General features: G+C 45.9%; 1 protein-coding gene across 2 annotated transcripts in view; it reads left to right on the top strand.

Annotated features, from left to right (window-relative positions):
- The first annotated feature begins 11,544 nt into the window (after window positions 1-11,544).
- PTPN12 (protein tyrosine phosphatase non-receptor type 12) overlaps window positions 11,545-17,259 on the top strand; it is a 121,675-nt gene continuing 115,960 nt past the window's right edge. The window contains exon 1 of one of the 2 annotated variants that reach the window (XM_073619592.1): window positions 11,545-12,004. In XM_073619592.1, the coding sequence (XP_073475693.1) occupies window positions 11,906-12,004 (99 nt within the window). In that variant the 5' untranslated portion in view covers window positions 11,545-11,905. The remainder of the gene's footprint in view (window positions 12,005-17,259) is intronic. The other variant, XM_073619593.1, reaches the window with a different exon arrangement.

Raw genomic sequence — 17,259 nt, 5'->3', positions numbered from 1 at the left:
AAATTTATGTAGAACACAGCACGCCAGGATTATATGATTCATTTTTTACTCTGCCATATGGATGGGTGTAAGAAACAGGCGGAACCGGCTGGCCATGATTCCAAATGTGTTCTCCACCACTCTTCTGGCTCTGGCCAGCCGGTAATTAAAAACCCTCTGTTTCCGGGGTGAGGGTCCTCATCGGGAATGGCCGCATAAGATGGTCCCCCAGCACAAATGCTTCATCCGCAACAAAGACAAATGGGGGTCCTTCCACATTCTCTTCTGGAGGTGGCAAGTCCAAGCTGCCATTCTGGAGACGCCTGTAAAACTCCGTCTGGGCGATGACTCCACCATCGGACATCCGGCCATTCTTCCCCACGTCCACATACAGGAACTCGTAATTAGCCGACACCACCGCCAACATCACAATACTATTGAACCCCTTGTAATTATAATAGTATGACCCCGAGTTGGGTGGTGGGACGATGTGGACGTGTTTCCCATCAATTTTCCCTCCGCAGTTACGAAAGTCCCACCGCTGGGCAAAGTGGGAGGCCACAGTCTGCCATTCCTGTGGCGTGGAAGGAAACTGTTGAGGAAAATAAAAAAAAATTAGTATTTTTGCACATAAACATGGAAAGCAGTTTAGACACAAACATTCTTGGCCAACATCCAGATAACATTTATTAAGGGGAATTTTACAACACCAAAGTATAAGGTACACCTATCATATCCCCCCCCCCCTCATGGGCCATTTCTAACATTATAGGGGGGGGAAATCTTGGACAGGTAACCCTCTTCACTTCATTGAGAGATGAATGCCTAAATAATGGGTGTTACTTGGAACAGCCCCTCCTTAGTTACACTATTGGCAGCCCACTGGACAGGTAAGAAGTGTCATAATACAAACATAAATACACACTGTACACATTTGAGCACATTTGGACATTCTGCTATTACCTATCAAGATAATAATAGGATACAAAAACTTGAAACAGTACCATTTGAAAGTATACCGGCAGGCCCTTGCACTACATGCTTTGGGGAATTCATCAATAAATCTGACCACAAAAGAGATGGGTATAGTGTGTATGGGTTTGGCAAAGTCAGCAGATAGAGGATTGAGGATATATAGAGAATTGGGATCAGCTTACTTAGCAGTTGGGGGGGAGGGAGGGTTCAAAATGATTTGGGGACACCACAAAAACAAGCCTCTGGCACTCTGCCTGAATTTAAAGCACAAATCACGTTTCTAAACATTTTAGGGGGTGTTTGGGGTAAAGCACTACTATGGAGCATGATGGATGGAGTATGGAGTATGAAGGAGGATAAAAAAAATTCCAGCCTGCATGGGGACAAAGGGGACATTCACAGCATATTACAATCATGGTATTTAGGGAATGAGGAAAGAAATACAATATATTATCAAACATTAAATACAATAAAATGTGATATTAAAGGATAAAAATCTTACCTTAATATACTCCTTCTGCAGGACCTGGATGATGGCAGAACAGGTCTCTGGGATAATGATACCCAGAGCCTGGGGGGAGATGCCTGTCGAGAACTTCAAGTCCTGCAGGCTTCTCCCCGTCGCCAAGTACCACAGGGTAGTGACGAGCCTCTGCTCCGGAGTGATGGCTTGCCTCATGCAGGTATCCTGCCTGCTGATATAGGGGGTCAGCGAAGCCAACAAATGGTGAAATACGGGGTCATCCTGAGAAAGTTCCTGAAATCATCAGGATTATTCTCACGGATCTCACGGAGCAAAGGCATATGAGAGAACTGGTCACGCTGAAGCAACCAATTCTTGGTCCATGAACTCCTCCCCACCCTGTTCATGGACTGGACTTGTGTCAAGGTCAGGACCCCAACACGAAGCCCCCGCACAGCACGAACTCTACGAGGAGTACGTATAGGAAACATGGCTAGAAAACGGTCGGCTGCTCAGAACGAAGTAACAGAACGCACTGAAGAACAGCAAGGCCTGTGAAGAGCGACCTGAAAAACAGCAACGAACGAACAAGAACACAACGACTAATCCAAGTCACGCGTAGCTTGCTTGCACGCACTGAAGAGCAGATACAAACCCACAAGCACAAACTGAACCGCAGAAAATGATCTGAAAGCCACGAGTCTAAAAAAGCGCGAATCGTCTCTCAAACTTTTACTAACACGAGATTAGCAAAAGGAGCCCAAAGGGTGACGCGCTTGGTTCTGAAATGGCCTTTTCTAGTCTCGTTGTAGGTGGTTGATGTCACCACGTTCTTGGCGATCGGAAATTCCGACAACTTTGTGCGACCGTGTGTACGTAAAACAAGTTTGAGCCAACATCCGTCTGAAAAAATCCTAGGATTTTGTTGTCGGAATGTCCGATCAATGTCCGACCGTGTGTACAGGGCATTAGAAATCCTGAAGGCGGTGATTGGTTTTCGGGGCCCCGTACGCGGCTAGGCTCCCATATGCTCATGGCCTGTGTGAGCAATATATCATTTAGTGACAACTATTCAATCACTTGGGACAAAAAAATTAATATTCAATGGGCTCAACATGCCTCTCAGCAATTTCAGTGGGGTGTCTACTTTCCAAAATGGGGTCATTTGGGGGGTTTTGTACTGCCCTGCCATTTTAGCACCTCAAGAAATGACATAGGCAGTCATAAACTAAAAGCTGTGTAAATTCCAGAAAATGTACCCTAGTTTGTAGACGCTATAACTTTTGCGCAAACCAATAAATATACGCTTATTGACATTTTTTTTTACCAAAGACATGTGGCTGAATACATTTTGGCCTAAATGTATGACTAAAATTGAGTTTATTGGATTTTTGTTATAACAAAAAGTAAAAAATATCATTTTTTTTCAAAATTTTCGTTCTTTTTCCATTTATAGCGCAAAAAATAAAAACCGCAGAGGTGATCAAATACCATAAAAAGAAAGCTCTATTTGTGGGAAGAAAAGGACGCAAATTTCGTTTGGGTACAGCATTGCATGACCGCGCAATTAGCAGTTAAAGCAACGCAGTGCCAAATTGTAAAAAGTCCTCTGGTCAGGAAGGGGGTAAATCCTTCCGGGGCTGAAGTGGTTACACAGTAATCAGTGCATTTTTATAGCACTGATCACTGTATAAATGACAATGGTCCCAAAATGGTGTCAAAATTGTCCGATATGTCCGCCATAATGTCGCAGTCAGGAAAAAAAAAAAAAATATCGCAGATCGCCGCCATTACTAATAAAAAAAATGAATAATAAAAAATGGCATACATCTATTCCCTATTCTGTAGACGCTATACATTTTGTGCAAACCAATCAATATACGCTTATTGCGATATTTTTTTATCAGAAATATGTAGAAGAATACATATCGGCCTAAACTGAGAAAGAAATTTGTTTTTTTTTATATAATTTTTGGGGATATTTATTATAGCAAAAAGTAAAAAAATATTGTTTTTTTTTTTCAAAATTGTCGCTTATTTTTTGTTTATAGCGTAAAAAATAAAAAAAGGCAGAGGTGATCAAATACCACCAAAAGGAAACTCTATTTGTGGTAAAAAAAAGGGCGTCAATTTTGTTTGGGTGCAATGTCGCACGCGCAATTGTTAGAGCGACGCAGTGCCGTATCGCAAAAAGTGCTCTGGTCAGGAAGGGGGTAAATCCTTCCAGGGCTGAAGTGGTCAGTTCAAGGGTAGGATCATGCTGTCCTGGAAGACTACTAGAAATAGAGTTACTGGTAAATCTAACTCCGGTTTTCCCCAGTCGTCTTCCAGGACAGCACTTGAGAGGATCCCCAAGTACTCACCAGATTGGGGGGGGACCACAGCTTGGAAGACTTTCCTCCCAAAAGCCTGGTCCTGACTAGACAGTAGTTCTAGTCGGTAATGCTTTGTAAAGGTGGTAAAGCTTGACCATGTGGCTGCTTTGCAGATCTGCTTCGAGGTGGCACCAGCCTTTTACGCCCAGGACGCCGAGAGTGTTCTTGTGGAGTGTGCCTTAATACCCCCAGGAAGTTTTTTATCTAGTATTCTATACCCCTCCGTAATAGCTAACTTGATCCATCTAGCTAGAGTGACTTTGGAGGCTTTTTGACCCTTACGTTTCCCGGAGAACAAGGCAAAAATTGAATCCGCACTCCTAAATGTCGTGGTTGCTTCTAAATACCCTAAATACCCTAGAGTACATCTTCTCACTTCTAGCAAGTGAAATTGCTTTTCTTTGTCGTTTGAGGCATTTTGACAGAACGTAGGTAGGACAATCTCCTGGGACTTATGAAATTTAGATGCCACTTTTGGCAGGAACCCAGGATCCGTCCTTAGGATGACTCTATCATCCAAGCTCTGGAGGAAGGGCTCTCTGATGAAAAGAGCTTGCATTTACTCACCCTATGGGCTGAAGTGATCGCCACTAGGAGTACTGTCTTAAGCGTGAGCAGTCTTAAAGAGGCTTTCGAGATTGGTTCAAACGGCGCCCCCAGAAAGGACCTGAGGACAACCGATAGGCCCCAAGTTGGGGTCTTGTGAATCTCGACTGGTTTGTGCCTTGCGACTGCTTTACAGAATCTTGCAATAAGTGGATCTTCCTTAAGCATTTTTCTAGGTATACACTCAAGGCAGCGACCTTTACTTTAATTGCACTTAACGACAATCTTCGATCTATCCCTTCTTGAAGAAACTCTAAGATACTCATTGTGTTCCTTGCTTTTCTCCCCTCTACTATCTAATCAGGCATTAAACTTTTTCCAGATTTTGCCATAGATAGCTCGGGTGGCTGGTTTTCGACTCGAAGTAGAGTTCGTATAACCCTCTCTGTTAGTCCTTGTCCCTCAGGATTACTTCCTCAGTAGCCACGCTGATAGTTTTAGTGTGGCGGTTTGTGGATACAGTAGAGGACCCTGCGAAAGAAGGTCCTGTCTGACGGATAGCCTCAGAGGAGGTTGATCTACTAGCTTTAAAAGCATTGTAAACCACAGACTCTTGGGCCAGAATGGCGCCACCAAGATTAAATGTGTCTCTTCTACTAGAAATTTCGCTAAAACCCTCAGAATGAGGCGGAGGGGTGGAAATGCCTCAGCCAGGCTGAAGACCCAGGGGTTCTGCAGAGTGTCCACCGCCAGGGGTTGAAAAGAAATTTGGAACTTTTGCATTTTTTCTTGGTTGCGAACAGATCCACCTCTGGTTTCACCCAGTAAGCCACTATGTGATTGAATACTTCTGGATGCAGAGACCAATCTTGGTTCAAAACTTGTTGACTCAAGAAATCTGCAGTATCGTTCTACTTTACCTTCAGATGCACCGCAGAGATGGATTTGAGGTTATTTTCTGCCCACTGAAAAATGTACTTGGCTGCTAACATCAGCCGGGGACTCCTGGTACCCCACTGTTTGTTTATATACTCTACAGCTGTCGTATTGTTAGAATGAACCTGAAGGTGGTGACCCTGGACCATTTCCTGAAAGACTAGTAAAGCTCTGAAAATAGCTGTCAGCTCTTTCCAGTTCACTTGCCTTGAGCCCAGCGTGAGTTGAGATGGGCTCCCCAACCCCAACTGCTGGCGTCGGTGGTCAGTATAGACGTGATGGGTAATATCCAATGTACCCCTTTGTGAAGGTTCTCCTTGTCCTTGCACCACCACAGAGATTGCTTTACTCTGGTGGGAATCGTTATGTACTCTTCTCGGTCTTTGTCTTTTAGTTCTTCCAACAAAAACCTCTGTAGGCTTCTTTGGTGAAAGCGGGCCCATTGTACGGCTAGTATTGATGCTGTCATAAGGCCCAACGCTGACATCACTTCTCTTACTGTGCAGCTGCAACTGGATTGAAGGTGAGACAGCCTCAGTTTCGGGTTGGATATCTTCTCTTCCGGTATCTTCTGATCTCGGGATTGAATGTTGTAGCCCAAAAAGAGAATAGTTTGCGCTGGGTTTGGTTTGGATTTTTCTTGATTTATTATCCACCCCAAACGTTGTAGGCATTGTGTTAGCTCCAAATACTGACGAAGCTGCTTCTCTGAGTGGGTCATGAGGAGTACATCGTCCAAATACGGTACGATTGAGATAGACTGGAATCTCAAAGGGACTAGTGATTCGGCCAGAACTTTGGTGAAAATTCTTGGGGATGACGATAGTCCGAAGGGAAGTGCTCTGCACTGGAAGTGATCAATTTTGTTTTCGATTTGAATTGCCAAACGAAGGAATTTTTTACATTCCCTCTTTATTGGAATATATAGATAGGCATCTTTTAGATCCAAAGTTGCCATAAAAGCGTCTTTCTGCAGAAGTTTTTTTATCGAATAAATGGACTCCATGCAAAATTTTTTGTATCGGATGGATAAGTTCGGAGCCAGAGGTTCATAATTAGTCTGAACTTATCATATGGCTTTTTTATCACAAACACGAGCGAATAGAATCTGTCCCCCTGTTCCTGAACTGGGACTGGCACCAAGACATCTTGATCCACCATCTCCCCAATCAGTAAGGGTAGGGCCATGGCTTTTTCTTGGTAGTTTTGTAACAAGAAACGTGGATGGCGGATCTTTGTGAAATTCCAGGGCATAACCCCTCCTTATAATGTTTAATACAAATTTGTTTGAAGTTATCATCTCCCATTGTGGGAGAAACCCATTTAGTCTTCCTCCCACCGGGAGCCTGACGTCACTGTGGATTGGGGTTCTCACTGGGGTGGTTAAAAAGTATACCTCCTTTCCCTTTCCCTTTTTGTCTTGACCAATGCTTCTTTGGTATGAATTCCTTATCTGTCTTTGGGGGCTCTTTTGAAGGAAGAAAACAGTTTTTTTGAAAATGTTTCTTTTTCGTGGGGAAAGTCTTCTTTTTATCCGCTGTCCTTTCCAAGGTGGTGTCCAATTCTGGACCGAAGACCAAGTCTCCAGTAAAAGGGACACTGCACAAGCGCATCTTGGAAGCCGTGTCTCCCCCCCAAGTCTTCATCCAGACTGACCTTCTGGCTGCTACTGTGAGTGCCGCGGTCTTAGCCGCAAACTTTACGGATTCTGTTGAGGCGTCAGATATGAATCCTGTCGCTTTAAACAGCATAGGGAAGGATTTCAGAAGCTCCCCTCTTGGAGTACCTGCCACCAAATCTTCTTGCAGTTGCGATAGCCAGAATTCTAGATTCCTAGCTACGCATGTTGTGGCTAGTGCTGGCTTTAGGTTGGCCATCGCCGCATCCCAAGCCCTTTTAAGACTACGTCTGTTCTCCTGTCCATTGGGTCCTTTAAGTGCCCCATATCCTCAAAGGCTATGTCAGACTGCTTTGATACTTTAGAGAGTGGTGCGTCTAGTTTGTATATACAGTTTTTATTCCAAACAGCTTCTGGGTTCTTGTCAAAAGGAAGCCTTCTTTTTAGGGCCCTTTCACACTGTGGCGGGGCGGCGTCGGCGGTAAAGCGCCGCTATTGTAAGCGGCGCTTTACTGTCAGTATTCGCCCGCTAACGGGGCGGTTTTACCCCCACTAGCAGCCAAGAAAAGGTTAAAAACCCGCGCAAAGCACCTCTGCAGAGGCGCTTTGCCGGCGGTATAGCCGCGTTGTCCCATTGATTTCAATGGGCAGGAGCGGTGAAGGAGCGGTATACACTCCACTCCTTCACCTCTCCGAAGATGCTGCTAGCAGGACTTTTTTTCCCGTCCTGCTAGCGCACTGCTCCAGTGCGAAAGCCCCGAGGGCTTTCACACTGGAGACAAAGCAGCGGCACTTTCGGGTCGGTTTGCAGGTGCTATTATTAGCGCAATAGCGCCTGCAAACCGCCTCAGTGTGAAAGGGCCCTTAGAGAATTACAGAAGAAGGCTTTTTTTATCCGGCTCCGCCCATTCTTTTTCGAATAAGGTCAGAAAGTACGTTATGTATTGGAAATACTTTCACCTTCTTTTTCCCCAGGGCCTCATACATTCTATCGTGTCTGGACAATTGAACTTCCTCTTCATTAATCTCTAGAGTGTCATATATTGCGCCTTATGAATCGTCCACTTCCTCAAGGGACAGTTTGTATTTAGTAGTTTTGTTAGCTACAGCCTGATCTTCATCCTGATCAGAGTCTGAGTCAGAAGATTCAGGCCTAACTAAAGCAGGGGTATGCTCACTGACTCTTCGGGGCTCACCTGAGCTGGAAGTTGTAGGACCTGGAAAAGCGGGAATTGACACTGCGTTACTGGTAGATGTAGATGTGTTCACATCTGAAATTAACTCTCTAAGGGATTTAAAAGTTGACGCCACCTCGTCCTTAAAAGAGTTGAGGAACTTAGTCAGGGGGGAGTCTGCTTCTGATTTAAGCAGGTTTGCAATACACTGCCTGCACAAGGCTCTATTAGAGCTTAAGAATAGCTTGTTCCCACAGTTTGGGCACTTTTTGACTTGTCCTCCCTGGGTGTCTCATCTGCCTGTAACACAGAAAAAACGGGTAGGGGGTGTTAGCTACCAAGCTTCCCCCCTCCCCATTACACCCGTGCTACACACCACCAATGCTGCAGATTCTCAGGACAGTGAGGGGTCCATCAGCATGGGGTTCCCTAATCCAGTCCTACAACCATCACACATGGTAAATAGCACAGAACAGTTCTTGTCCAGCAGCCTACCTGTGCTTGGCTGGTGCCTGCTTCCGCCAGAGTATCCTGGGGATTCACCTCCATGGTCCCCCCTCTACTCCGGGTCCCGCCGCTAATCCGGTTTAGTTGGACATTGGTGGGGCATTTTCTAGGCCAAGCCTGGCCTTCCCCTCCTCCTTGCGCCCTGGAGACCCGGAAACGGAAGTCTCAGGGTGCGCAGTGATGACGCGGTTCTGCCGGAAATGACGCAAACGGCATCTCCGGCCCCACCGCCACTGAACAGCCAGGAGATGAAATGGACTTTGCACGCCACTTCACCCGCCAGCCTGGCCTTCCCTCGCCTGTGCTGCACAGTGTCCCTGGGGCATCACCTTGTCACTGGCCCCCACCGGCACTGGAAGGAGGGGGAACGACGAGTCTGCTGGACGGTACCCGGGCCAAAAGATTAAATGGGGAAATAGAAGATAGATTTATGGCATTTTTATTATTATTTTTTTTTTTTTTTTACTAGTAATGGCGGCGATCTGGGATTTTTAGCAGGGCTGCGACATTGCGGCAGACAGATTGGACACTCTTTTAGGACCATTGACATTTATACAGCGATCAGTGCTTTAAAAATGCACCAATTACTGTGTAAATGTCACTGGTTGACATGCTGGCACGACTTTTCCAAACGTCCCAGAGGCGCACCGCCCGAGTGTGAAAGCACCCATTGCAGAGAATGGGAGGCAGTTTTCAGGCTTTACAGGTGCTACTTCTAGCCCTAAAATGCCTGAAAACTGCCTCAGTGTGAAAGGGGTCTACTAGTTTATGCATAGAAATCAATTCCCAGGTATAACCACTATGGGCAGAAAGGAAAGACTATTAGCATCCATATAGAAATCAATTTCTAGCTATGACCACTAGGGGCAGAGAGGAAAGACTAGTAGTATTTGCACAGAAATCAATTTTCAGGTGTGACCACTAGGAGCAGAGAGGAACGACTACTAGAATCTGCATATAAATCGATTCCCAGGTGTGACCACTAGGGGCAGAGAGGAAAGACTACTAGTGTCCGCATAGAAATAATTTCTCATGTATGACCACTAGGGGGCAGAGAGGAAAGACTATTAGCATTCATATAGAAATCCATTACAGCTATGACCATTAGGGGCAGAGAGGAAAGAATGCTAGTATTCTCACAGAAATCAATTTCCAGGCATGAGCACTAGAGGGCGTGGAGGAAAAGTGTTGATATTAGCGCAGTGGTTCTCAACCTGGGGGTCGATTGCCGATTCGCCGGGGGGGTCGCGAATGCTGGTCCAATCTGGAAAGCTGGCCGAGATGGATCCGAGGTTACTGTGTGTACGCCGGAGTCTGTCCGTCTCGGCCAGCGAGACGTCACTTCGGGGAGAGGAGAGACCGTGCGGAAGTGACGTTCCGTCGCCGCCATCTTGGTACTCTCGTCCGCAGTAAGGCTACAGTTAGAAGTCGGCAAGCCGACTTCTAATTGTAGCCTTGCTGCGGATGAGTGTACCAAGATGGCATCGTCGAAACGTCACTTCCGGTTAACACATTAGACGGGTTGCTGATTCTGACTGAACACCTGAGTGACTTTGGTAAGGCAGAGACACTAATTAATAAAAGCATTTTTGTACATCAATTGCCGCCACTGTGCCATCAAATGCAGCCACTGTGCCCATCAATTGCCACCACTGTGCCATCAAACACCACCACTGTGCCATCAAATGCCGCCACTGTGCCATCAAACGCTGCCACTGTGCCATCAAACGCCGCCACTGTGCCATCAAACGCAGCCACTGTGCCATCAAACGCAGCCACTGTGCCATCAAACGCAGCCACTGTGCCATCATTTGCCGCCACTGTGCCACCAAAAGCTGCCACTGTGCCATCAAACACCGCCACTGTGCCCATCAAACGCCACCACTGTGCCCATCAAACGCCACCACTGTGCCATCATTTGCCGCCACTGTGCCACCAAAAGCTGCCACTGTGCCATCAAACACCGCCACTGTGCCCATCAAACGCCACCACTGTGCCCATCAAATGCTTCCCCCGTGCCATATCAAATGCTCCCACTGTGCCCCCAGACTGCCCGCCGTCTGCCTGGCACTTACCTTGTCTCTCGTGGGGCATTTTATTCATTTGTAATTTATATGTTAATTTTAAATAACTATTTTGCACAATATATTACAGATTGTTTTAGTGATTAATCACTACGCTTTAAGATGTTAAATTTGTAAGAAAGAAAATACATCCTGCATATCAGATTATTATATTTCGATTCATAACAGTCACAAAATTACAATAATGAAATGATCAACGAAAATAATTTTACTGTAAGGGGTCCCCAAAATTTGGGAAATGTTATCAAGGGGTCACAACACTAGAAAGGTTGAAAATCAGTGTATTAGCAGGAAGCAACTCCGCCAGTTTCTGATCTTATACCAGACATGACCACTAGAGACAAGAGACTATTAGAGGACACAGAAATCAATTCCCACGTATGACCAAGGACGACTACTAGTATTCGCATAGAGAAAATTGAGTACTGTTCTCTGTCACAATTGCACTAATACGGCTACAATCAAATGAAGTATTCGCATAGAAATCAATTCTCAGATGTGAACACTAGGGGTTGTAGAAGAATGCTGCTGGCACGACAAGGAAGCAACATTTTCCTGTTTCGCTCGTTCAGTTCCCAGTCTTTACCACTAGAGGCAGTAGAGGCTTGCCTTGAGTCGGAATTATTGGCTCTCTTGGGGAGCTGGACGTTGCCCAGCCAATGCCTAGTCTCCGGTGAAGCTGCAGCTCTTTTTTTCCCCTCCTCACAGCTCATCATAAGTCAGTCAGCGAAGCCATTCCAGCCCAAAGCAGTAGAGATGCGTTCCACGCCTCTTTGTCCTCAAGTCTCCAGTTCTCATTGGTCCCCGCTGGCTAAAATCCCACCCCCTTTTTCTCACCTCCCCTCCGCCCTAAGATGGCCGATCGATCAGCCGCCCATTGAGTTTGTGATGGGCAGAAGGGCTTGGCTGGCACGCCCTCTTTTTCTGCATGCTCGCCGAGCCAATTGAGCTCCAGAAGGAGAGTAGTGGCAGCCAATGCGCGTCTGTCTGAGGAGGGGTCCCGGCGTTGCGTGTTTCGGTGAATCCTCAGAGTGTGTGTCGGTGTTGGGCTGGGAGGTGCGCGGCTCACTAGAAAGGGGCGAGAGCGGAGCGCATCCCCTCCTCCTCCAATGAGAAGACGGGGCTTGTTCCGCATGGCGAGGGGCTAGCGGGGAAGCTGCCCTCACCGAGCCTGACCAGGGTGCCCGGCTCTGTCCATCACTGCGAGGTGTCAGCGGGAAGACGAGTGTCCGGCAACAGGGCTCAGCATGGACCAAGTAGAGATTCTGAGGACTTTCATTCAGAGAGTACAGGCCATGGACACCCGGGACCACAACGGGGAGGACAACTTCGCCTGTGACTTCATGGTGAGGGCTGGGTGGGGGTGAGGTCATGTGGGGATGGGGGCACGGGCCGGTCACGTGACACTCCCTGGGGGAACAGGGCCTGGAGTTGGAATGAGTGAGCGGTGACACTCCCAATCATGTATGTGATTTCCCCCCCCATCACATATCTGTGTTATACCACTCCATCATGTATGTGATTCCCCCCCCCAATCATGTATGTGTTGTGCCCCCCCCCCAATTATAGATCTGTTATACCCCCCCCCAATCATGTATGTGATTTCCCCCATCACTTATCTGTGGTATACCCCTCCATCATGTATGTGATTTACCCCCATCACTTATCTGTGGTATACCCCTCCATCATGTATGTGATTTACCCCCATCACTTATCTGTGGTATACCCCTCCATCATGTATGTGATTTTCCCCCATCACATATCTGTGGTATACCCCTCCATCATGTATGTGATTTTCCCCCATCACATATCTGTGGTATACCCCTCCATCATGTATGTGATTTTCCCCCATCACATATCTGTGGTATACCCCTCCATCATGTATGTGATTTTCCCCCATCACATATCTGTGGTATACCCCTCCATCATGTATGTGATTTTCCCCCATCACATATCTGTGGTATACCCCCCCAATCATGTATGTGTTGTCTCCCCCCCCCCCCAATTATAGATATGTTATATCCCCAATCATGTGATTGGGGGGGGATCACAATCTGTGGTATATCCCCCAATCATGTATGTGCCCCCCCCCCCAATTATAGATCTGTTGTATCCCTTAATCATGTATGTAAACCCCCCCATCATATTTCTGTGTTATACCCCCCCAATTATATGTCATTACCCCTCCCCCCTGCACCAATTGTAGATCTGTTATACCCCCCCAATCATGTATGCCATTCTACTCCCCATGTGTGTAAAATATATATATATATATATATATATATATATATATTCTCTGACCCCCCCCCCCCAGTCATGTACTGGTGTGCGCATGTATGTGTGTGTCACCCCCCCAACCCCTCTTACCATACATGTATGTGACCCTACCCCCTCTCTTCTAACCATCTGTTTGTGCCCCTCCGAAATCGTGTATGTTCCACCCCCCTTATCTACGTGACCCCCCACTAGTCATATAAGTATATGCTTGTCACTCACCCCCCCCCCCAATCATGTATGTGAGCCTTGTGCCCCCTATCCTTGGCCTGTACATATTTAGGGGATTACTCTGTGTGTGTGACCCCCAAATGTATGTGTGTGCATGTCATACCCCCTTACGCACCCATGTATGTATGTGCCCCCCCCAATCCATGTATGTATCTGACCCCACTAATCATGTAACTATGTGCTTGTCATATCTCTCTTCCACCCTTCCCCCAGTCAAGTATGTATATGTAAACCCCCCCCCCCCCCAATCATGTATGTATATGTGTCCAATGTGCCTTATGCCCCCTATCATTGGCCTGTACTTATTCAGGGGATCTCTCTGTCACAGATCTGTTTCACATACGGACCCCTCCTCTCCTTCCTTTTTGCCTCCCAGCTCCCCCCCCCCCCCTCCTTCCTTCCTGATCACTTCATGGATTTCTGCCTGCAGCTTTATGGGGAGGGTGGATTTCATCAGAGCTTCCTGCATTTTTTTTTTTTTCTCCAACCTGAGTCTTACTTCACTCTTATTGCTGCCATTGGTAGAGGAGCAGGAAGTGCCCTATTGATTAACCCATTTGTGGGCTGGGGGTGGCTGGCTGCAGCGCTCTTTTGCCTGCTGTGTTGTAAATAACTCTGGCGTCCCGAGGGTTAAGTGACCCACCCTAAGCTTGTGGATTGCAGGATAAGAATGCACACAGCAAGATGATGGCAGCGGGCTGATTCCCAGGGCAGGGAACATGCTGTCACGTCTTTGGCACACACATTTCCTGTGATGCACATTTTAAGTCTGTCATCCTCGTCTGTCGGAGCATATGGATCTGTGCTGCCTTTTTGTTATACAATACTTCCTTTTATTTTTTATATATAGTGCAGTGAGAGTTGTGCGCTCCTTCACTGTTCATGCTTGATGTGTCATTGCACTTGTCAGTGGGTCGGTGCACATGGGCATGCTTTCTTCTGTCTGCTCTTTTCATGTCATGTAGCCTGCCCCCCCCCAACACAGCCAGACCGCACATTGTCAGATGGCCCTTGTGCCTGTCTTTCAGCAGGTCATAGGATTGGCTTAAGAGCAGCACTGGGCCAACTTAATACTTCTTGGCAAGATCACCTGATTTTAGAAGACACAATCCATCCTCCTTTTTTTTTTTTTTTTTTTTTCTTCCCCCCCACCTTAAAAATAATTGTCTGATCAGTTATGCCAGGAATGCAGCCCTTGTTATGCAAATACTGGTGTTGGGAATTGAAGAGGCTTGAGGCTTTAGAGAAGAAAATGTCAGTTAATAATTGAATAATGGAGTTTCCAGAATCTCGTTTCTCTCCTGACTGTTCGTTGCTGTAGACGCATCAGTGAATTTTATTAAAACTATTAATAGATACTGTTCCTTTTTTATATTTGAAAAAGCACCATTACCAGTACAACATAAGCATTGCTGTTGCGATTTATGCACTACAAAAGCTAATTTGCAGCTCTAAAATGGAACTGAACTCTCAAAGCTGCAGTAATACTCCTATTTTAGCTGCGAAAAAGCAGAAGCGGAGCTAAACAAAGAATGTCTTGGTCCTGGGAATATCCTCTGACTCATGGCCCTAACCAGCTTAGTGTACTGCCTCCCTCAGTAGTGGGATGGGTTATGGGACAACAGCCTAAGCAAGTCATATAGACCTAAATTTACCCCTATCACATGGGTCTCATGCACACTGGCCTATAAAAACAAGAAAAACTAGCAGCATTTTTTGTTGTCAGAATTTGGCAGAAAAATGCCTCTGTTACAATATGTATGCGAGTGTAAATGTATCCTGGCTATTGGAATACATCTATGCACATATGTGCACACTTTCCTTTTCAAAAGCGTGCCTTTTTCTGTAATTTTATTTTTTTGTTTCTGCCTTTTTAAAGGCTTGTGTGCATGACCACCTAGCAGGGTGGATTTGATTTAAATCGCTAGTAAAAAGGCTTGATTTCAAAATCATAATTTTTAAAGAGCAACTGTCATTTCTGTCCTGCAGCTGATTCTCCTCTGTCCCGCTGTTGACTCACCGACATTCCCATTCACTTTAATGGGACAGCTGGTGATGTGGCAGTGACACAACAAGGTGAGGGAAGTCGCAGCAGGTGAATGGATACCCGCTAACAGGTACTGCCATAATTGATCTGAAATGACAGGTGCTCTTTAATTTTAAGGACTCATTCTTGCTGGTAGTTAGACTCTTTAATATTTGCAAACAAAATGAAGGTTTCCCATTTCGAAAAATAAGCTGTCAAGTTAGTAAAACGGCGATATCAGAACCGATTCAATCATACAGTTTGTAGTTTACATAGATTTGCAAAACAATGAGATAAAGGAATATTCCTGAACTTTTGTTTGATATCATGGTTACTGTGAAATGGTGTGAATGCATCAATTCAGTGCATGTTATCTCAGCTTGGATTAATTGAATGAGTTTACCAACAATGTAAATATTGCAGAATATACATCCTCATGCTACATAACTAAGCACCATTTAATACTGAAGAAACTAAATTATTAACGTATCATCATAAACTATCTTTAAATTGATTTTTACTTCAAAAGCATTTTACTAAAATTTTTTTTTTTTTAACCACTTCCCGCCCAGCCTATAGCAAAATGCCGGGCGGTGGTTCAGTTATCCTGACTGGGCATCATATGATGTCCAGCAGGATAACAGCCGCCACCTAGGGGGCGTGCATCGCGGCGATCGCTGGTGTGGCATGTCAGTCTCTCGCACCGCTACACTGATCTCGGTAAAGAGCCTCCGAAGGAGGCTCTTTACCACGTGATCAGCCGTGTCCAATCACAGCTGATCACGATGTAAACAGGAAGAGCCATTGATTGGCTTTTCCTCACTCTCGTCTGACAGACGCGAGTAGGGGAGAGCCGATTGGCGGCTCTCCTGATGGGGGGGGGGGGGGGGGGGGGGGCGGTCTGCGCTGATTGTTTATCAGCGCAGCCCCCCCGCGGATGCCCACACTGGACAACCAGGGAAGCCCCCAACATGTGAATGGCCAGGTATGTACCCCATGGCATCCACATATAAAAAAAATGCCCAATACGTGCCAATCAGTGCCCACAAATGGGCACTGACTGACAACGTTATGGTTCAGTACAGACAAGTGATGCCCAACAAAGCCACCCATCAGTGTTATCTGTGCCACCTCTCAGTGCCCAGATATCAGTGCCCATCTGTACCACCCATAAGTACCCTTCAGGGCTACCTCATTGGTGCCACCTCATCAGTGCTCGTCATGGAAGAAGAAAACGTACTTATTTACAAAAAAACGGAAACTTTTTTTTTTTTTCTAAATTTTCGGTCTTTTTTTATTTGTTACATAAAAAAGAAAAATCGCAGAGGTGATAAAATATCACCAAAATAAAGCTCTATTTGTGGGTACAAAATTATAAAAAAAATTTGGGTACAGTGTTGCATGACCGCGCAATTGCCATTCAAATTGCGACAGCCCTGAAAATTGGCTTGGGCAGGAAGGTGTATAAGTGCCTGGTATTGAAGTGGTTAATCATTGATTTATATCCACCCTGCCACCTAGGCTAACCTAGAGGTGCGTTTTACACTAAAATAATGCTTGTTGATCCTGCTTCTAAAGTTCTTGTCCAGATACCTGTGAAATGGAGTGACAACTGTCTCTAGATTATGCTGTTGCGCTATCACATGCACCCTTGGGAAAGTCCAACATTGCGAAGGCATGGTCCACCAGTATTGGGAAGCTGGTCTTGAGCAATGATGTGCAGCTGACATTAGAAGTGGCTGGAAGAGATCAGCTGCATTGAGATATAAAATAAAAGGATCGGAAACTACGAAAACTGTTAATGATTTATTCCTGGCCTCACAGCTGCAGACCCAGAGTTTTAGAAGTAGTTCCAGGAAATAAAAAGAGAGATGGATTCATCTGCCCTATGGGTGTGTTTACACTGGCAGCAGCCTTTTTGCACCTCTGAAAGGCGATCTGTGGATGATCACTTTTCAGATGACATTCACCTCCTCACTGCCTGTTTAATCCCAAAAAGACAGCACCGCCGTGCTTCAGCTGTGTGCTTTGCAGGGCTGTTGTGTTTGTCTGCATGTTTGTTGTTACTTA

This window comes from Aquarana catesbeiana, linkage group LG03, assembly GCF_042186555.1.
Source record: "Aquarana catesbeiana isolate 2022-GZ linkage group LG03, ASM4218655v1, whole genome shotgun sequence".
Taxonomy (NCBI): Eukaryota; Metazoa; Chordata; class Amphibia; order Anura; family Ranidae; genus Aquarana; species Aquarana catesbeiana.
The sequence above is the reverse complement of the archived record's forward strand: the minus strand, read 5'-3'. Positions and strand labels throughout refer to the sequence as shown.